This window comes from Camelus bactrianus, chromosome 9 (assembly GCF_048773025.1).
Source record: "Camelus bactrianus isolate YW-2024 breed Bactrian camel chromosome 9, ASM4877302v1, whole genome shotgun sequence".
Lineage (NCBI taxonomy): Eukaryota > Metazoa > Chordata > Mammalia > Artiodactyla > Camelidae > Camelus > Camelus bactrianus.
In genome coordinates, this window is record NC_133547.1 from 70673477 (window position 1) to 70695667 (window position 22191).

General features: G+C 41.5%; 2 protein-coding genes across 9 annotated transcripts in view; one reads left to right on the top strand and one right to left on the bottom strand.

Moving 5' to 3' along the window:
- Positions 1–7534, bottom strand: part of GNAO1 (G protein subunit alpha o1) — a 152369-nt gene extending 144835 nt beyond the window's left edge. The window contains exons 1-2 of one of the 2 annotated variants that reach the window (XM_074370717.1): positions 6582–7533; positions 6318–6360 (exon numbers count right to left, since the gene is read on the bottom strand). In XM_074370717.1, coding sequence (XP_074226818.1) covers positions 6318–6360; positions 6582–6699 — 161 coding nt within the window. In that variant the 5' untranslated portion in view covers positions 6700–7533. Of the gene's footprint in view, positions 1–6317; positions 6361–6581 lie in introns of both variants that reach the window. The other variant, XM_010967333.3, reaches the window with a different exon arrangement.
- Positions 7535–7749: 215 nt separating this feature from the next.
- The window catches only part of CES5A (carboxylesterase 5A), a 226538-nt gene continuing 212096 nt past the window's right edge, over positions 7750–22191 (top strand). For 4 of the 7 annotated variants that reach the window (XM_045504549.2, XM_010967334.3, XM_045504551.2 and 1 more), the window contains exons 1-2: positions 7776–8304; positions 9364–9465. The gene's annotated coding sequence lies outside the window, so the exon portion shown is untranslated. Of the gene's footprint in view, positions 8305–9363; positions 9466–22191 lie in introns of all 7 variants that reach the window. The other 3 variants (XM_074370712.1, XM_074370713.1, XM_074370714.1) reach the window with 1 other exon arrangement.

The following is a 22191-nucleotide window of genomic DNA, read 5'->3' on the forward strand; positions in this document are numbered from 1 at the left end:
AAAGGAGCTGGGGGTAGCCCTGGTCCAACTACTCTGGGAAACGGAGCCCCCAGAGAGGTAGGGGCAGAGCCTACTTGTCTCGACTCCTGGTTCAGTGCTCTTTCCCACTCTTTGTAATATCACTCCAGCCTCTTGGGCTGAAGCAGCTGCGCCATCAAAAATGTCACATCAGTTATGACAACACAGTTAGTTATATAACTGATGCTGCAGAGCAGGCAAGGGGAAGAAGCCCTGAGCACGAACCACAGCGCCCCCCTTCTGGCTCTCAAGGAAGCTAAGGCCCACATACTTGAGAAGAGAACTCCCTATGGGAAGGGAACACCCACTAATCAATCAAAGGAATAAAAACTGCAGCTGACATTTGTAAAATGATTTCTAGAAAACTGTCACAAGGGCTTTTCATATCTTACATCATTTAGTGCTCACAACCCTCTTAGGTATTTTTATTATCAGCCTCATTTTACAGGCAAAGAAACTGAGGCACAAAAAGGTAACCTGTTTAAGGTCACATATCTAGTTAATGGTAGAGCCAACATTTGAGGTCAAGCAGCCTGGTTACAGAGTCCACACTCTTAACTGCTCAGTTTTAGAGAAGCAGGCTAATTGGCTTCTCTCAATAGGAAACGACCTCTCTTTCTGAACCAGTAACAGGCCCCTGTTCCTTCCCTTCCTTCCCCCCATGATGCTAATGACTGATTTGTCTGACAGTTTCTTTTCTAACCAGAATTGTGCATGAATGAGAGACACAGAATAAAATAAGAATGTGATACCAGTTTGAACCAATTCTTAGAATGGAGTTTGAGCACCTTCAAGCTTTTTATGATGTGCACTCAGTGAAGTGAGGTGACAAGCCCTTCTCATAGCATCCGCTAACCATTTTAAAATCCATGTAGTATGTGTGTACACATACAAAGACATACACATTTTTTATTTTTTCAGAATCAAAAGTTGTCCTTTGCTAGCTAGTGTCAATATTGGGGGTAATTTTTTTTCCAATTTTTTTTTTTCCAGTTTGAAATCATCTCACCAGCTTGTCTACTGTCTTTCAACTCAAAATGTGCTCTTGGGATGATGGTCTGTCTAGAGTCACAAGAAATGAGAGATTGAAAACAGGAGAGAGGGAACCAAGTCCCTGCATCCGATGGACTGAGCACATGTCAGAAAAATAGGGCCTTATTCTACTCAAATTAAATCTCCAGTGTAACAGAGACAGGGTGCTGTGAGCATCTGAAAAATATAAGTGATCCTGTCCTATCTTTAGCAGATGTGGCATGCTAAGAAGCACAATATAATCTGGGCAGTCAGTCCCAAGTGCTAAAAAGACAAGACTACTCTGACTCTGGGCACTTTAATCTAATCTAGCCCCAGAGAGAGACTAGAAATTCTGGATTCCTTTTGAGTCATGTGCAATGGTGCAAGAAACTTCATCCATTTAATCTCATCGGCCACAACCCTTTCAACAAGCACACAAGTTCTATTTCAGAATCCAACAGGTGACTGAGGTTCAAGAATTCCTGAGCTGATTTCTGAGGAGATCAGGTGGACTGTTTGCTACTCTTCTGGCAGGAAGGTCTGCTGGTATTTACAGCTCAGTGAACAGTAAGGAGGGAGAGAGCACCATCCATCAGCAAAGGAGAACTCATCTGCTACTTGATCTGACATTCTGTTTGCGCTCATGCTGTCTCCAGAGAGTAAGGTACATCCATTTGAATAAACATGGAGACAGGAGGAAGGGGAGGGGGAGCAAAGCAGCTAAAGAGATGACTGCAGAAATAACAAGTCCGTAGATCTAGAACAGTAGCTCTCAGTGGAGAATGGCCTCTACAGGGGACCCTTTGGGGACGTGCAGGAAACGCCCTTTTATACAGAGTGATGGTTGCAAGTTGCCATTCACCTCCACTCATGCCTGCTACTTAGCAGGTGCTGAACATCAGTATGTTGAATAAACACAGGCTTGCCCTGAACCTAAGCCAAATAGCAGACACCCTAACTACAAAGTCAGGGTCAGCTGGTAGGAGGAAATCACCAGCTTTTTGCAGCAGGTGACATCTTTTAAGACTGCCTTCCCTTTCTGGGAGGGTCTGTCCTGGGAATCATTGTCCACTGTAAGAGCTGGGATATTTGCATGAGCCATATTTGCCTTCATCTGGCAAATCCTTCAATTTTGTTTTACCAATGGCAGTGAGCAGTCACCTTAGAAATGAACACACATCCAAAGTGCTCCATTTTACTGTGTCCATTTATATAAAGCATACCAGCTAGCAAGCCATGCCTCATTGCCACCTTCGGATTCTCTATCTTCCTGAAAATTCACTTAATGCTCCAGAGACAACAGGTATCCTGGACGCAACATCACAGAAAATGCAACACTTCAGATGAGGCCAAACTGTGGTGCCCATAGCAACTCCACGGTTCATGTTTGCATCAGGCAGAAGGTCCAAATAGCTGTCACTATTTGTTCAGAATGGAAAGTCGCTTAAAGTGATACTTGGTTGATTCCATACGTAATTCTTAAAGAGATTTCTTTGGGAGGGTTTTGGTGATTAAATAAAATTAACACTTGTGTTAAAATTTTAATTAGTTTGAATAGAAGAGTCCCCTGACTGAATGCAAAAATGATGAGGCTGAATCACAGGTGAGGTCACAACCTTCTAACAAGCAAAATTATTTAAAATGCCACATATTAAAAAATTCACTGATTACTCATGGTATGTGTAAAATTGTATTTGTGCTGTCTCAATGATCATTGTTTATTTCACAGTACTGAAATGTTTCATTGTCTGACACAGAGCTCCTAATCACTAGTACACAATCACATTCACCAATGAAAAAAAAAAAAACCCAGCAAGCTATGTTCAAATGAAATTTCTAATAAAGTATTAATAACCAGGATTTTAAAATGACAATCTAATCTGTAGCACATCTTAGTGGATGCAAGTTTTCCATTACAGTATGTGTCAAGCAAAATAATTTCAAAGGTCAGTCTCCCTGCAATGTTCCTAGGTTGATGTGGGTGTTAACACTTTGTTTTAAGTAGCATCTGCCAGCAAAGCCTTCATCATATAACTTCAGTTACTAAGGGCATATAGGGAAGCCTAGTCCTTCTTTTAATCAGCACTATGACATGGATGAGAATGTAGCTGAATGGCTCTTTGCTCATCTGTAAATGCTGATTAATAAGGGTCTGGAGATGTCTCAGTATCAATATTCTTCCTCTCAATGCAACAGGCTGAGCTATTAAACCTCAGTCCCCATTAGGAAATCATCAAGTTCTCATAGGGCATCACCCACAGAGAATGTGCTAATTTCATCTGCCCAGGTGAAATAAAGCAGCATCCTCATTAACTCATAAGTATGGCCTGATAAGTTGGTCGCCAGTGGTATTGCCCAGGCAAGTCCAAAACTTCTTTCTGTAAATGCCCCCTAGATTTTCAGGCCCAGCCCCACCCACAGCACAGTTCTCCTGACTCAAGTGACTCTCAGCCAAGTGGTGATCTGGAAAATCACCTCTGTAAGGGAGGACTCAAAATAATTTGTCACTAGGATACAGTGACACCAATCCCACATTTTGTGGTTAATAAAACAAGTCCTGCATCCAGCTTGGCACAAGGCCCTGATCTGATTTATTTCAAGCCAAGCTGGAGGGCTCGCAGGAAAAGCTGCCATTCATGAATGCCTCGGGAGGGCAGGACGCTAGGGCCCCCTTGTTGCAAAATTTACATGGGCCAGAAAGCTTTCTGACTGACCTTTTGAACAAACTTAGTTTATTTCCTAAAGAGAACAGGTGTATTTTAAAAAATACATGAAGAGTTTTACCTACAAAAACCTCAGTTTTGCTTTATATTTTTCTCCAAAAAGGTGTCCTGGGGGTAATAAAAGGGGGAATTCAGGGAAAAGAGAAAACGTGCTAGGATACCTGATTTAACCATCTGAAAAACCTAACTCTTGACTTTTTTCCCTCCCCCCTCAGTGCAACCAAATGAGACGCATAAGAGTTTCCCAGGGAAGTCTAAACACAGCCTCCATTTAAGATTTTCTGCCCCAGTACATAATTAGGAATTTTCATTCTAAAATGGCACACCTATCTCCTTGGAGAGCTTAGCTCTTTGAATAAAAAAGGCGACGTACCCTTTGGGGGACTCAGTATATATTTTTAAACTTCCTATTAAATCAACCTAATTTATGGGAAAAGCAGGCAAGGAGTTGCTTTGGAGGATGCAAAGTTAATTTGCAGACTCTAACATACCCGCACCTCCTTTCTTCCCCCGCTCCCCTCACCCGAGCGTTTCCGAATGCCTTCGGCCCCCTTTAAGAGGCTCGGCTCTCTCCGCCAAGGCCCCGGCTCGGCTCCGAACATTGCCGAGTCCTTCCGAGCCCCGAGCCCAGCCTGCGCCGAGCCGAGCCGAGCGCCACTGAGCGGAGCCCCATCGACTTCTCTGGCCTCAGATGGGCGCTGTCCACCACTCGCAACGCCTGAAACCTCACCCAGTTCCCGTCGCTGGGGCTTCTACCGGGCTCCAAGCCCGCCACTGCAGATTACACAGTTCTGAAGTTTTGAAACGTACCCCTTCGGGAGAAAGGGGTGGAGCTGCTTACATTTACCAACCTGCAAGGGTTCCAGGCAGATGCAACATGCACCTTGTTGCAAAGAGCAATTCCCCAGGCCCCGCCTTCCCATCCATTTGGGTTGCACAAGCTCCAGAGAAGCCCCAGGCCAAATAACCCGTGGCTCAGAGGGGTGCGGCGAGCCGAGAGGCCTCTGCAAAGAAAGCCCCAGGGAGCTCTCAAATAAAAATAAGAACATGACAAGCGGTCCGGAGAAATTGTCTCAGAGTCGCTACTCCCTACCATCATGGCGCCGCCTAGAACCCGCTTGTCATGCCTGTTACACATGCAAGATTTTCTGCATCTTGGTTCTGAAACCGCAAGCATGCCTCGTCTTCCACCCACCTTTCCGCGAAAGAGGTTTTTATTTTCCATTGTTTTCCTATGGGATGCAATTACTTCGGCTATTCTGTCAAGTTGAAAATAATCATTTTTGTTTACTGCACAGCAACCCCTAATTAGGAGCTGTGTGTGCATGAAGGTGTCACAGCAAAGCGACGTGGAATCCTAGCTAAACGGTCTTAACGAACTCCTCCGTCCCAAACTGACAGGCGAACGGAAGCAGCAGGGCCAGGAGGCCCGAGGGCGCGCACCCCTTTCCTAAGGCCACCCCCTAACCAAGCAAAGCTGCCTGTGGGCTCACCAGGAACTGCCGAGTGGATGGGGCAAGAAGCAAACCTGAGAGTGGGAAGGAGGAGCGAGGCTCCTTATTGAGAAAGTGTGGAAGGGAAGGAATATCCCATTTTGTTTTAATTTTCAACCATCACTCAAATCCACCCCCAGATAATTAGGAGGATAACTGATATCTAAGGTAGAAGGGGGTGGCGGCAAGTGGGGCCTGGAATCCGCATTGAGGGTTGATAACATGGAACACAGCCTATGCATAGTGTAAATAAATACATTGATAAAGGCCATGGAGTGAACGAAAACTGCCAGTGTCAGGAGAGCAAAGGCTGTGAGGGTGGGGGAGGAAGGGGGGGCAGCAAGGGGCGGGCATTCAGTCTCAGAGACAGCATTCCCCCCTCCACCTCTGTCTAGGATACAGCTGTGCTAGTCACATACTCTTGGAAACCCATCCCTCTATCACAGCCCCTTCCCCTAACCTTCGACCTTTGGGGGAGGGGGGTGCGCAGAAACTATAGCCTCCAGTTCAGCACCAAATCCATGAACAGCAGACACAATCCTCCACCCCAGTCTAGGGCTGGGTCCCCTCCATGTTTTAGCCAAGTTCAAAATCACTGCCCCAGGAGAAGAGCAAGGGGAGTGGGATTATGGATGTGGAGCGGGAGGAGGAAGGAGGAGAGAGAAACAGAGACAGAATGAGACAGATACAGAGCCAGAAATAATGGAGGCAGCTATACACAGGAAACATTCCACAAGCAAGAGTAATGATCATAATCATGCCAATAGTGTGATGTTCTGATCAATATGGCGGACACTGTCATTCATACAACTACAGGCGCTCCCCTTTTCTCACCCCTCCCCGCAAAAAAAAAAGACACCCACTCTGGGATTTAGGGTGGGGGACCTAGAACCAACGTACAGAATGGGGGAGGGGAGTAAAAAATCCAGGTCTGTGTGTGTGCGTGTGCGTGTGCGTGCACCCGAATTAAAAACCGGGCCTGGAGAGCAATGAGGAGTGAGCAAGGTAATACAAATGATAAAAAATTATTCTTAATAAAAGTACAAATCCCAATGCCACAGGGACTTACTTCATCTGCTTCACAATGGTGCTTTTTCCTGATTCTCCAGCCCCTGTTGGGACAGACACGGGGGAAAAATTGGTGAGTGTCAGTTTAGGGGAAGGGGGGACAGAAGGGGGGTAAGGCATGCGAGGGAGTGGGCGATCCTGGGCACATGGTAGTGCCAACTCGGGGATCAGGTCCCCCCGGGTGCGAGTCGGGTGGGGTAACTGGTGGAGGGGGGGTGCAGAGTGGCCGGGGTCGGGGGATGGGGGTGGCAGTCCCGGTGCTTACCCAGCAGGAGTAATTTCACATCTTTGGCGGCGCTGATGCCATCCTCTTTGAGGTTTTTCTCAATCGCCTTGCTCCGCTCGAGAGCGGCTCGCTCCTCTGCGCTCAGAGTACATCCCATGGTGGCCCCTTCCCTGCCACAGCCCGCACGACTCGGCTGGCACGGCTCCCCGGCTTGGCGCGCCCCCCACCCCCCCCAGAGAGCAGAGCCTGGGCTCAAAGGGGAAAAAAATCACGATAGCCTCCCGTTGGCTGAAAACAAAAATGTCGGGAAACCAGAACCCCCCCCAAAAAGAGAGCCGCTGACAAGATTCCAGCCGCGGAGACTCGCGGCAGCTGGCGGGGCTCTGGGGGTGTCGAGGCGAGGGTGGCCGGGGTCTGGGGTTCCGGAGCCGAGGGAGGAGGCGCCCGCGGTCCGAGGAAGCGCGGGGCTGCAGGCACTGAGGCTTGTGCACTACCCAAAATAAATAAAATAATAGTCGAGGCAGGAGCTGCAGCCGGAGCCGGCGGAGGGTGGGGTGGGGGGCAGGGTGGGTCCTTCTGCCGCTGCTGCCGGAGGAGGTGGAGGAGGCGGCGGCGGCGCAGAGTGTGGAGGGAGTGAGTTAGGGGGTGCTGCTAGTGCATGTGCATCGCGGGTGCTCAGCCGTCGGTGCGTCCGCGGCGCCTTCGCCGACCTCCGCGCGCTGGGCAGGGCTGGGCAAGGGGCCGGGCCGAGGGGCAGGTCTCTAGCGGGAGGCGGTGTCGCTGTCTCCCAGAGCTAGCATCGCTTGGTGGAGCCTACCGGAGAGAGAGGGAGTGCGCGAGGGAGCCGCGGGCAGCCGGGAGCTCGAGGGGAAGAGAGAGAGGGGAAGACAGAGAGACAGAGACAGAGAGAGAGACAGAGAGAGAGAGAGAGGCTGGGAGGGAGGGGAGAAAAAAATGAAGGGAGAGCGAGCAAACGAGCGCGCGCGCCACAGCCCGGGCGGGGGAGGGGGCGAGCGCAGCGTGCGAGTGCGCCAGCGGCTCTGCGCACCCCGCACCGCCAGCCGCCCGCTGACGTCAGCAGGGCCGCGCGCCGGGCCCCCGGGACGGGGAGGGGCGGGGGGCGGGGGAGGAGCGCGCGCCGGGTCCCGCGTCAACTGGCGGCCGCGCGCGCGCGCGGTGCAGTCTCCCCTCCCCCAGTGCCTCCCTCCCTCGTTGCCGCACGCCCGCGGCTAGGTGGGCGCGTGCGGGGCCGGGGGGGCGGGGCCTGGGGCCGGGTGTGCGCCGGGGCGCCCCTCCCCGCCTCCGCCCCCGCCTCGGGCGCCGGCAGCGCGGGCTTCCTGGTCAATGGGAGCTCGGGGCTGGGCAGCCCGCGACGCTGTCAGGTGGGCCTCCCACGTTCGCGGCCCGCGCTGCGTCCCTCGCTCTCCCGCTTCCTCTCCATCTTGGTTCCAGCAGCTCGCCTTCTTGGTTGCTCTTCTGTTGCTGGGGCCGTAGCAGCCGAGGCCGAGTGGCCTCAGTTAACGCGAGGAGACTGTGGTTCTGAGGAAACCTGCGTTCCAGATCGTTCGCCCTTGGGACATGGGGACAGATTCGGATTTTTCGCTTCCTGCATCCCACAAGCATTTATTGAGCACCTAGTATGTGAGAGAGGAGGCTGTGAGAAGAGCAACACAGCAGGATGATACAAAGCCAGGGCCTGTTCTCGAGGAGTGTCTGCCGCCCTTTGCCATCGCGGACCCTGCTCCGAGATTCCCGGCCATAGGTACCAGCGCAGGAGGCAGTTCCCACCCTGGGAAGCTTTCGGATGGGAGGGACAGGTTTTCACGCGAGTGAGCTTCTAGGACAAGCTTACTTTCTCAACACAGGGCTTAAATGCTTTTGCTCACTCTGTACGGTTTAGTTTGGTTGAGGTCTTTGCATTGAACCCTACCATCCCGCCCCTTCCCCAAACAAATACGTTAAATGAATGTTGAATAGATTCTGGGTGAGAAAAGAGATTTCCTTCCCTTCTTAGTGTTTAAAAAAAAACACTCCCCACCATCTCTTTTTCAAATAAAGGCCCAGAAACCTGTTATTCAGCGTACAGCTAATGAAATAGGGAGGAAACACATATACTTTTTGCCAAAGATTGGTCATGTTCTGGGTGGTCTCTGAGATTTTGAAGAAACTGAATCTCACTGCACAAAACGGTTTTACAATAAGTTCCACCAGACAGCCCCAGGGGCCCTCCTAGAGGAAGGGGCCAATAGGAAAGGTTGCGTGGGGATAGGAGAGGCAAGCAGCCAGTGGAAAACGTTTTTTCTAGCCGTTGGGCATTTCTGTGGCTCTGAAAGCAAACTTGTTTGTTTTATTTCAACAATATAAAAAACACCCCTGTTTTTGGAAATGTTACCCAGCATAAAAATACAAATGCAATGGGGGAAAAATAGGCAATTAAGGCCCACCCAGAAGAAAACATTTTTGCCCTGAATTTTTTAATTTGTTATTTCCCAGTATGGGTTTGCCTCATTACACAAATAGCTGTCTATGTCAAAAGTTGTGTGTAATGTAATTTGAGTATTTAAACTTAAATCACATTTTACATAGTCTAGGAAACTTTGACACAGGACTCTTATGAATAATTGTTTAATAAAGTAAATAACTGCTTCCCCCCACCCCCACCCCCTGCCCCCAGTCTCTTTGTGCATGTGTGTTGGGGAGGAAAGTTTAGGGGATAAATCTGGTTTGCTTAAAATCTGGGTGTCACTAAAAATCAGCCTCTCAGATCCAAAACAGAGCTTAAGTACCCAACATTTTATAGAATTTATTATTTCTTTCAAAGGTTACTAAGATGATTATGCAGATCTATCAGATATAAGGAAAAAATTCAGCCACCTCACCCAGTTTCTGCAATCCCTACAAGGCTGCATCTGAAAGTAGAGAGGTAAGACTATATCCATTTCTTTGCAAATAGAATGGCCTTATTTTACATTTTAATGCTCTTTCATGTCAAGTAATTTTTAATTTAAGATCTTAAGACTTTTGGGGCATTGTGACTTATATAGGTGCATCAAACTATCCTTGATTTTAAGTATATTTATTCCTTCTTGGTAGCATATCTAGTATGGTAAAGGCACAAACCTGTGTTTTGTGTTTTTCTTTACTCATTTAGTACTTACTAAGCACCTACCTACCATGTACAGAGAAATGTTCTAGACACCATAGATATTGTATTTCAGGTTTGTCTACCGTGTTTTCTTTTTCTGGGTCACTTTTCATCTTTATAACTGGGCTTTATAAAAGACTACTAATAATCCACCTCGCCTGTATTGTGCTTTACAGCTTATAGAGCACTTTTATGAAAATTATCTCTTGTGATCCTCTCACATAAACCTTAGCTAGGTGCTGTGATATGGGGAGCATCATGGCTGAGTGGTATGAGCCTGGACCCGCTCAACCTGGATAGCCATTTCATAGCTGAGAAAACTGAGCCTCTCAGGGGCTGAATAACTTGTTCAAAGTTGTGCAGTCAGTAAGTAATAATCGAGGTCTCCTTTTACAGGATTGTGGACTATCTGAGAAATACCACACACACACACATATGTATCACATTTCCTAGACTCACAGAAAGCTTATAGCTCTGGAAACCAATCATATTCTGCCCACCCCTAAAGAAGTGAAGATGACAACATCCCAGTTCTCTGTGTGATTAGTAATTAGATAATACCACAAGTGTTTAATTATCCACAATTAATTCCTGTGGGAATGGGGAAATTAAAGTCCTAACATCAGGAGTGATCAGGGACAGAACCCATTTGGTTTTATTTTATACAATCCTCAGTATTATATTTCTCTGAATATTGCTGTTGGCCAAAGAATAATTCTTATTTACTCTACCCTCAGTCAACTATACCCTGTGCCATACACTGTTCAGCACATTTTTTTATTTTAAAGGTAGGTAATTAGAATACTTTATATACTCTTTAAAAGGAACAACAACTAAAGCCTATACTGAGTTGCTTTTATAATACATGTGTCTCCGAATTCTGGAGGACAGTAATTTAGGATATAAATAAGATCCCCCAGCTCTGACTTACAGAATGTGGTCTCTGATTTGATGAACTGAATTTCCCTATTTATTCCCTTTTGTGGTTACTTTAATTAAATATGCATGCATTGACAATCTACTGGGTTTAATGTATTGATTTAGACTCAAAGGTAGGTTTAGATATGAGATTGGCTTCTTGAAATCTTGAAATCCCTGGAATGTCTTCTCAAAACCATTCACATCAGAATCATCTGGGGTGCTTGTTAAAAATTCAGTTATCCATAAATGTGACAATGTATAACTGAAAAATTGTGCTCTACACTGGAATTTGACACAACATTGTAAAATGACTATTACTCAATAAAAAGATGTTAAAAAAAATTCAGTTACCCATCTTACTTCTACCAAATCAGACTATTCTACAGTCTGCACTGATAGCCACTAACTAGGTGATTTTTCTGTACACAACATGCTAGGTCTTATAAAGAATTTGTGCCAATTAGTTCTCTGGTAATTTACATTCTTAAAGTCCACATATCTCACATATTTCTAAATTCAACTTTTCTTTATGTTTAGCAGTTTTTGTATTTCTGTTAAAGGGAAAAAATTATGAAAATTGCTATTCCCTATGAACATTATTCTCTTCATGGGAAGAAAACTGGCCAAATGAAACCAAATGAAATGTCAAGTGTATTAGGCGTTTTAGAGAGAACGTTAGATCACTAGAGATTTTAAGTTTCTTCACTAAGGGTTTTTATTATAAAATTGATGTCACACTCTAACTTAGTGAACACAATTTAGAAGAATGTCTGGGTAAGGCTAAGAGATGACTTATGATGACTTAAGAGTTTTCTGATAATTATCTGGCATTAATGAGGGAAGATGCTGGTCTAAATTTTTTATGTCCCTAGAGGATAGCGCCCCCATTAGTTCATATTCATTGCTTCTCTGACTGTATTAATATTAATTTATGCACATCTTTCAGACCTACAAGAGCAGTGGTTATCAAATGTTACTGTGCATAAGAATTACCTGTGATGCTTTTTAAAAATGCAGATTCCTGGGTGAATCTCTAGAATTTCTGAATCAGTAAGTCTGAGGTGGATCCTGGAAGTGTTCGTTTTTACTATCATACTTTCTCCCCCAAGTGATGCACTTTAGGAAACACATCACTGGACTATAAACTTCTTTGAGGTGAGGGAGTTATCAATTTGTATATCTCCCAAAAGGTCAAGCATGGCCCATTGTCCACAGATCATCAATTTTAATGCCTACTAACTAAATTCACCTATCTATAGGCAAGGGCTAAATCAGATCATATATCAAAGTTCTTCCCAGTTCTGAGACTTTTTGATTTTTCTAATAGAAATTTTGTGACTTGGTTCTAGAAAACTTTTAAGATTGAGTGAGTTCAAAGAGATAATGGCTTATTTTCAAGTAAGATTCTGAAAAATGAAATGATCCTGATTTTAAACAAACAAATGGGAGATTATTGGTATTTAGGAACTTATAAGAAGAGCATATGCCAAATGTTTTTGATGTTCCCATCAGAAATCCTTTGCTAAATTTTGTCTCTCATTTGTTATTTTGTAGACTTCATAAAAAAAGTATATTTATCATTGTTAGGAATAAAAGATGCCATAGAAAGAAATAAAGGTTTTGTATACTTTTCAACGAAGGGACTTTCATGAAGGCTTGTCGGTAATTGAGTTGAGCTCTTGAGTTACTGAAGTCCATTCTGTAGTCACTGTTGAGAACATTATTTGTTAGAATGTATTTCGATGGTTCAAGTACCCCAGAGAGGGTGTGTTTTTTGATTTTCCTAAATTTAAGATGGCAAGGGAATCCCACAGGATGCATTTGGCTTGGGATGAGTGGAAAGTTGGAGGGGACTAGGACTAGTGCTTTCATGTTGATAAGATTGACCAAAAGCTGAAATTGAAGTTGGAAATTTGGCTTAAAATGAAGGCATTACCTAACAGCCATGATCTCTGCTGGAATATTTTTGGAAAATCTTTCATCAGAAACCAAGGTTCTTATTTGTTATAATAGGAATAATAGGACTTTTCAACCTACCTGGGCTAGAATTGACAGATGAAATTAGCAGGTACATGTTTGTAAAGTGTTTATTTAATACTTATTAAGTCCTCCAGAAGACAAGAGATTTCCTGACACAAAGTTTTCTTGCATTATTTATCATATTTTCTCTCTCCATAGAGCCTTTCACACATGCAGCTCAAACACATTTTAGACATTATCTCATTAGTCTTCTGTAAGCTTCAAGGTCCAAACTCTTATTACTGCAATGATTTTAAAGATAGAAATATTTTTGTGTTTTCTGGTCAGTTGTATTTCTGAAAGCAAAAAGTAGTTGAATTTTATGTGAATCCAGTTAAAACCAGTTGGATTGGCTATAACAAGTGTGACTGGGGGAGTGTGAGGCTATCAGTTAATTCAGACTTATTAGAAGTAATTTGAGGGTGTTTGGCTAAACTAGACTGATTCTATTTTGTGACCTGTCTGCATCCTCTAAAGGACATGTAGTTTGGGGTGTTCCCAAAGTCAGCCAAGTACCAAGAACATGGTGTTCCAGTAGGGAAACAAGTTGAGCTGATGTTGGGCCTCTTATCTGTTCCTCAAAGGCCTGTAAAACCCTGACCTCTGTGGCAGAGAAAAATATTTTTATGAAATTCCTCTGTGTGTGACGGAGCACATCTATAAAACTGAAGAAGGGTAATTCAGAGAGAGATGTATTTTCAACCAGACACCTATCCCATAGGACTTTTAGCTAGAATCACTCAGAGCTTGAAGTAGAAAGAGAAGAATGGAACTGACTTTCTTCTCAAGGAGCACCTGCAGATGACTCTTTTCCCTTGGCCACTGTACACTGTAGCCTTTGGAGAAGGCTAAGAGAAAAGGAAAGAAAAAGGAGGAGGAAGGACTGTGAATTAGTTACATCCAATATAAATTAAAAACAGCACTGTTCCTAATGACCAAAGAGAGGGCATATACAGATCTCAATAAAAATGATGAATGTAGGGCTTAAAATGATCAAAATTAAAGAGATGGATGTCCAAAGGTAATCTTAAAAAAATTAATGTTGGGATTAATTTTCCTGATTGAGAGATGGGATGAATAGGGCAGGGAAACAAAAAGGGTAAGTTTGGGGTTTGTTCCGTTTGATCATCCTTTCCTTGGCTCTACCACCTCTGTTTCTGTTTTAGAGAAAAAGTAACACCAATCATTCCTTCTTTCTTTTGCCTCCCCCACCTCCACTCTACTCCACTATTTGGCTTTACCCACCCCGCCAAACATTTCTCTAGTAAGAAAATAGTGATAAGAATGAAATTTTCCCTATTCTTGCCTTCATTTATTGAATACATTTATTGTGTTTACTATGTGCCAGACTTTGCTCTAGGAACACACTGAGAATACACTGTTGAGTAAACACACATGGTCCCCTGCCATCATGGTGCATATAGTCTCTGATTGTTGAATTATAGCAGTCTCTCATACATTATTTGATTTGATGTTTTTTGAAAAACCCTTTAAGATAGCTAAGATTTCTATTTGCATTTCATGCATAATGAAATTAAGCTAAGGGAAGTTCAAGTAATTTACCCCAGATCATGCAGCTGGTAAATCGTATAATCAGGATGGTCACCCTAATTTTCTGAATTCTGAGACACTGGTCTTTCTGCCACATTATGCCACCTCCCTAAGATCCAAGGTTCAAAGATTATATCTAAGTTGCTCTTTTAAATAGCACCTAGACCAATTATATTATTCATATTTTAGTGAGTTTTTATTTTACTCAATATTCCTTGCTCCCTATGTCAGATATCATTGATCATCATAAATGAACTTTATCTAAGCAATTCATGATCCCATGATATTTATTCCAATAAAGTATACCTAGCTCTTAATACAGAATAGATTATCTTTGTAGTGTATAATTACCAGAGTATTCTCTGTATTTTGCAACACCTTCTCCCTCATAAAAATAACAATCAGAAATGGGGAGTAGATGCTATACAACTATTAAAGGAAGATATTGGAAAGCTTTAGTCCTAGTAGGTTTGAGAAAGTAATTTTCAAAAGTAAAAGGAAAAAGTAACATCAAGAAGGGCAGCAGGATGAAAAGAATACTAGACTCAGAGAATTTTTAGTCTTGGTTTGGGAAATTTTAGTCTTGGCTTGGGAAATTCTGTTCTCTTTCCAGGCCATTATTTCCTCAATTAAATAATTGAATTTTAGGCATCTTCTATATTCTACATCCATCATTTAAAATCTGAGTTAAGCGTACAGAGATCTTGGAGAGTGACTTTTGGGAAACTATTGAAGGCAGAGCAATAGGCCCCTCTACAAGGCAAAGCAAGAAAACGTTACAAATCCATCCAATTCTTGAATCCCAGTCCATCTGTTCCACTACTGAAATGGTTCCCTTTTTTTTTTTCCCTCCCTTCAGATCAAGAATGAACTTTTTGTATGTTTTATGGCATTTGCTTTAGAAATATAACACCTTTATAAGCAAAACAAGCCAATATTATGAAAAGACTGTGTGTAACTTCACTTTGATTTTTCATCTTAGAAGTGATACCACTCCTAGATACACTGGAATTTTTTTTAAGCCCATCTTGAAAGGTTTTCTCCAGATTGCCTTATACCCCTTTCAGCACAGCAGGCAGATAATGGTTCGTAATCACCATCCAGTTGATTTTAAGAATATTTCTTTGTGAGTGAGTAGGATGAGTGGGGAACATCCCACAGGGCTAGAAAAGGAGAGCCCAGGGAGTCCTAGATCCAGGAGTGAGACAGCCAGTGGTAAGTAACCCAAGGGGAGACAAGCTTGACAAGGAGTCGGCCTTCTCTCAACAGCCTCTGTTAGATATGTGCAGTCCTGTCCTTCTTGTGATTTGCTCTGGCATTGTCTCTGACAGTTCTCCCAATTCTTCACTCACTTCCCACACCCCTAGAGAGTATTTGCCAGATTAATAATCATTCAGTTAGTGATTACTAGTTGCTCCCCGCCTACTTGGGTTTCATCAAGGAATGGAGGAATTTAGCATATGCTTCTACAGCCTTAGAGATATCATTCTTCAAGTATGACAGAACGTAAGTATGAAAGGAAGAATTTATGGATTCATCCAGTAGTGAGCTAAGAATTAGGTTTTTTTCTGCACTGAGAAAGTAATCTGCTATTTTAAAGAAAAGTAGGATTGAGCAGAGAACACCTGGGTTCCCTACTCGAGGCTGTGACATTTCAGAATTTCTTGGGGGTAAAGACAACTTGCTATTGGTTCCAGAATCCATTTGCTCCTTGCTCACCTCAGGGAGCTATTCTGTTTAGGAGTCAACCTCTTTCACAGCTGGCTTCCATCATTATAACTACTGAGAAGAACCACTGTCACCTCTGTGACAACATCCTGAGGCTTATGTCTGAAAGAATTCAAATAGGGGATGAGAAGTTGGATCAGATAGGTCTTTTCCAGTCCTTTCAGCAGGGCTTCTTAGCTTTCTGGGGGCAGGCTAACCCTTGTAACAGGTCCTGGACTGATACAGGCCAAAGGCCAGGAAATCCAAGATGTGCTACTTGGTGGCTGAGCATCAAATTAGTCTCTGTGCTGGTCCTTCTTTGAGCTAACCTTCATCTTAAGGAGTAGGCTCTCATTTTGTTAACTTGTGGCTAGTTCCAGTAATAAGCCTTTTTTAGGTTATTGCATCTGACTCTGACCCTTCTTTGGGATTAGAGTTCTACTTTGATCTCCTCAACTTCATGGAAATTAGAATCCAATCCTTGATATCCTTTTTGTTTTATTTGCTTTTTTTTGGAGGGGGTGGAATTGAGTTTATTTACTTATTTATTTTCTTAATGGAGGTACTGGGGATTGAACCCAGGACCTTGTGCATGCTAAGCAAACACTCTACCATGAGCTCTACCCTCCCCTCTTAAAATCCAATCCTTAAACCTAAGTCTGCAAGAATGAATTCTTATTACAAACCGCTAAATCTGTGATGCCTATCATTTATTTGTTTGCAACTTTACCTATTGCCAATGCCTGACTCCTAACAAATCACTTCACTTTTGAATTTCCAACTGTTGACATTGTAGGACCTTTCTCCCACTCCCAAAATGGTCTACATGAACCATCTACTTACTGTCAGATTCCCTTGACACCATTTCTTACCTGCATATTTGGATTTTTTTCTTTTTGGTACCTATTGAGTGGACCTGATATCCTGCCTAGTTCCAGTGGGATTGCTTATAGTTATTCTCAGACTTTAATGTGCATGAAAATCACCAAGAGTACTTCTTAAAAGCACAGATTATAGGGCTCACCCTTAGAGATTGTGATGCAGTAACTCTGTGAAACAGAGCCTAGACATCCACATTTAAACATATACCCCTAAATAATTTTGAGGTAGATAGTACAAAAACTGGACTTTGAGAAACCTATTCTAGTCTCTGGGACTTGGTCCTTTCTTAGGCCTATCCCATTACCAACCAAACTTGATTTTAACAGATCATGAGAAAATTACTTTTCCATGCGGAATTTCTGAATATCATAATCATTATTACATTTCAGAATTTTATTTTTGTTTCTGTTTTTCTGCTCATTAGAAACCTTAGTGAGATTCTAATACCTAGCTAGCTGAAGTCTGACTAGTAAGTCATTCAAGCATACTGCAATTTAAAAAGTCCAGATTTTGCTCATGCTTTGGGCTCTGATTTCTTATGGTAAAGATAACAGAATATTTCAGAAATATATGAGTCAATGTCTCTATCAGCAGCCTGCATTTATTTTAGGGCAAGAGAGGAAAGTTTCTTCTTCCTCTTGGGTTTAGATTCATACTTAAATATTGCCTCATCAGTGTACCTATGTATGCCTTAAAGGAGTAACATAAATTCATATATAGGTGGCATAAAGAAAATGGAGCTGGACACAGGAATTCTGGAGGCAGGAGGAGTACAGGTGCAGAAAAACTGCTCTCTTTTGTAAAGTGCTGGTTTATCTGAGGCCCACCCTGGCTCAGATGCACTATTCCCCAGATACAGGTTAAACACTTTTGGAAAGAATACTTCATAGGGCATTTTATGTACCTCCTGTTCCATTATATCAATTATGTGATAAGGTATTCTCACTGCCTTAGAAAAAATTCTGAGCAATTTGGAACCCCTGGGGCCATCAAGAAACCAAGGGAAAGATTTATGTTTCTAGTCAGGATGGAGTAACAGATACTGCCTGTTTACTCTCACTTGAATCAGCTAGAAAAATAAAACAAAACAAAATACATAGGACAATGTTTTTTAAGATCTTGGACATCAGGCAATAAAGAACATTGATTCCTGAGAGACAAGAAACAAATGAGGTAACCCTATGATTGCCACAACTTACTGCCTTGAAGTAGTCCCCAGGTTGTGTTGCAGGTAGGGGAAATCTAGGCAGAGCTCAGCAGATTCCCTGGGTTGAGAAGATAGAGCTGAGAATCCAGGGGGGCCAAGGAAGCTAGAGTTCTCACGACAGAGTACTGGAGAGAAGAGAGCTGCACAGAAAGAGAACTCCAGAGGCTCTCTTGAGTATTCAGATTATTGATTGGTACAAGTGTGAGGAAATTTCCCAAGACTAGGAGAAAAAACCATCAGAGAGGATTAGAGGGAACAATGACAGCACTCACAGAGGTCCAATAATAATGCTTGTTCTCGTTAACCAGACCAGAACATCTCATAATTCATGGAGTTCTGGAGAGAGTACTTAGAAGGGTCTTGCCTCAGTAGTGGGGAGTAATCAATTCCAGACTAAATGCTACATTGATCCTGCTTAACAAGCAAGATCCAAAAGTATCAAATGGTTTCTGGGAACTTAACTTTGTCATGGAATAAAACTCAAGAATATTTAAAGAAATGCAGAATACTCAGCACTCAGAAAGGGAACATTCACAATGTCTGATATCCAAACAAATATTCCCATGCATTCAAATAAGCAAGAAAATCTGACCAATATTGTGAAGAGCAATCCATCAATAAATACCAAGTTAGAACTGACACAGATATTAGAATTAGTAGACAGGGACACTAAAAGTTATTATAACTGCATCCTGTCTGTAGGTGGATATTTAGAATATATTTTTAAAGGCACAGATTAAATGTTTAGAGATGAAAACTATAATGTCTTAGATGAAAAATACACTAACAGCATATTAAATGTTAAAGAACAGAAGGTTCATGAACTTAATTGTACAAAATACAAACTATCAAAAATGAAACACAGAGAAAAAAATTTTTTAAATGAGGCAGACATAAGTCATACTTATCAGTAGCTACATTAAATATAAATGGATTATATACCCCAAGTAAAATTCACAAGTGTGATTCAATAATATGCTGTTTACAAGAGACACACTTTAGATTCAAAGACACAAATACATTGAAAGTAAGAGGATGGAAAAAGATATACCATAAAAGTAGTAACCAAAGGAGAGCTGTATGGTTATACTAATATCAGACAAAATAGACTTTAAGACAAAAAGTATTACTAGAGATAAAGAGGGATACTTTATGATGATAAAAGGAAGATATCAGGAAGATACAACAATTTATAGCATTTGGGTATATAATAATTATAAGCATATAAGCACGTAATAATAGAGTCTCAAAATACATAAAACAAAAACTGATGGAAGTGAAGGGAGAAATGGACTGTTTAACAGTAATAATTAGAGACCTCATTATCCTGGTCTCAATAATGGATAAATAACTAGACAGAAGATCAACAAGGAAACAGAAGACTTAAACAACATATAAATCAGTCAGGCCTACCAGACATCTATAGAATACTCTACCCCCAAACAGTGGAATACACAGTCTTCTCAAGCCCACATGGAATATTCTTCAGGCTAGACCAACGGTAGGCCACAAAACAAGACTCAATAAACTTAAAAGGATTGAAATCAGCAAAGAGCATTTCCAACCACAGTGGAATCAAATTAGAAATCAATACCAGAAGGAAATTTGGGAAATTCACAAATGTGTGGAAAATAAGTAACACATTTCTACATAAAGATGGGCTAAAAAATAAATGACAAGGGAAAATTAGAAAATATGAAATAAATGAATGTGAAAATACAACATGCCAACCCTTAAGGGATTCAGATAAAGAAGTGCTTAGAGGGAAACTTATGAATGAAAATGCCTATATTAAAAAAGAAGAAAATCTAAAATCAGTATTCTAATCGTCCATCATAAGAGAAAAAATCAAACCAAACTCAAAGCTAGCAGAGAAGGGAAATAATAAGGAAAAAAGTGGAAATAAATGAAATAGAGAATAGAAAAGCAATAGAGAAATCAGTGAAACCAGAATTTTGTTCTTTGAAAAGATCAATAAAATACAAACCTTTAGTTAGACTGATAAAGAAGAGAGAAGACTCACCTTACTAAAATCAGAAGTGAAAGAGGGAATATTACTACTAACCTTAGAGAAGTAAAAAAGATTACAGAGGAGTACTATGCCAACTTGTATGCCAACTAATTAGATAACTTAGATGATGTGAACAAACTGAAACTGATTCAAGAAGAAGTAAAAAATCTGAATAGACCTATAACAAGTAAAAAGATTGGATTAATAATTTAAAATTTCTCACAAATCTCAGGCCCAAATGGCCTCACTGGTGAATTCTACCAAACATTTAAAGAATCAGTTCCAATCTTTTACAAACTCTTTCAAAAAATAGAAGAATTTAATCTATAACACCAGTACTACCTTGATACCAAAGCCAGACAAAGATATCACAAGAAAATAAAGTTTCAAACCAATATCTACTGTGAATATAGACATAAAAATCCTTTAAAAAATACTAGCAAACTGAATCCAGTCATGGACGAAAGGGATACACCTTGAGAAAGTGGAATTTATCCCAGGAACATATCCAAGATTGGTTTAATATCTGAAAAAAAATCAACATAATACACCATCTTAATAGAATAAAGCACAGAAAACACATGATCGGCTATCTCGGTCATTGCAGAAAAGGCGCTTCACAAAATCCAGCATTCTTTCTTGATAGAAGCAGTCAGCAAAGTGGGAATAGAAGAGAACTTCCTCAGTCTGATAAATAAAGGGCATCTGAAAAACCCCACAGATAGCATCATATTTAATGGTGAAAAACTGAATATTTTCTTCCTAAGATCAAAAACAAGATAAGGATGTCAGCTCTCACTACCTCTGTTTATGGGGGGAGGGTATATCTCAGTGGTAAAGCACATGCTTAGTATGGGCTCAGTCCTGGGTTCAGTCCCCAGTACCTCCAATTGAAATAAATAAATAAATAAATAAATAAATACATACATACATACCCCTAATTACCTCCCTCCTCTTGCCAAAAAAAAAGCAACAACTACCTCTTTATCATTTTACTGGGGATACTGGCCAGGGAAATTAGGCAAGAAAAAGAAATAAAAGGTATCCAGATTGGAAAAAAAAAAGTAAAACTATCTCTCTTTGTAATTGACAAGATCTAGCAAGGTTGCAGGATATAGGATCAATATGCAACTCAGTTATACTTCAGTACGCTAGCAATAAGCAATCTGAAAATGAAATTAAGAAAACAATTAAATTTACAGTAACATCAAACACAGTAAAATACTTAAGAATAAATTTTTTAGAAAGAAATGGAAGCCTTTTTCATTGAAAACTACAAAGTTTTGTTGAAACAAATTAAAGAAGATCCAGATGGGAAGCCATCCCATGTTCATGGGTTGGAAGACAATATTATTAAGATGGGAATGCTCCCCAGATTTATCTACAGGTTCAATATAATGTCTATCAAAATCTCAGTTGGCTTTTTTTTTTTTTAAAGAAATTGTCGAAGCTAATCCTAAAATTCATGTGGAAATTCAAGGGACTCAGAATAGCTAAAGCAATTCTGAAAAAGAAGAACAAAGTTGGAGGACTACACTTCTTGATTTTAAAACTTACTAGAAAGCTATGGTAATGAAAACATTGATGGTCAGATCAGATTAAAAAATCATGGCCAAACTATATATGTTGTTTACAAGAAACAAAATTGAAATACAAAGACACAAATAGGTTTAAAAGTAACAGGATGGAAAAAATATATGCTATGCTAACAATAATCAAAAGAAAACTGGAGGAACTAACTAATTTCAAACAAAGTAGATTTCAGTGCAGAGAATATTACCAGGGAAGAAAAAAAGTCATTTCATAATGATAAAGGGATAATTCATCGAGAATAAAATAAAAAATGTTATGCACATAATAATACAGCCTTAAAATATGTGGGAAAAAACCCTGACAGAAATTAAAGGAGAAATCAACAATTAAAGTTGGAGTTTTCAACATTCCTTTCTCAATGTTTTGTAAGTAGATAAAAATCAATAAAAGTATAAATGACTTGAAAACTGTTATCAACCAGCCTGACCTAAATGGCATTTATAGAACACTTTACTCCCCCAGTGCAGAATACAGTTCTCTTCAAGCACATGTTCTGGGCCATAAAATACATTTTCATACATTTGAAAACATTCAGACCATGTAGAGTATGTTCTCTAGCCACAATGATATCAAATTAGAACTCAGGAATAAAAGGATGTCTAAAAAATCCCCA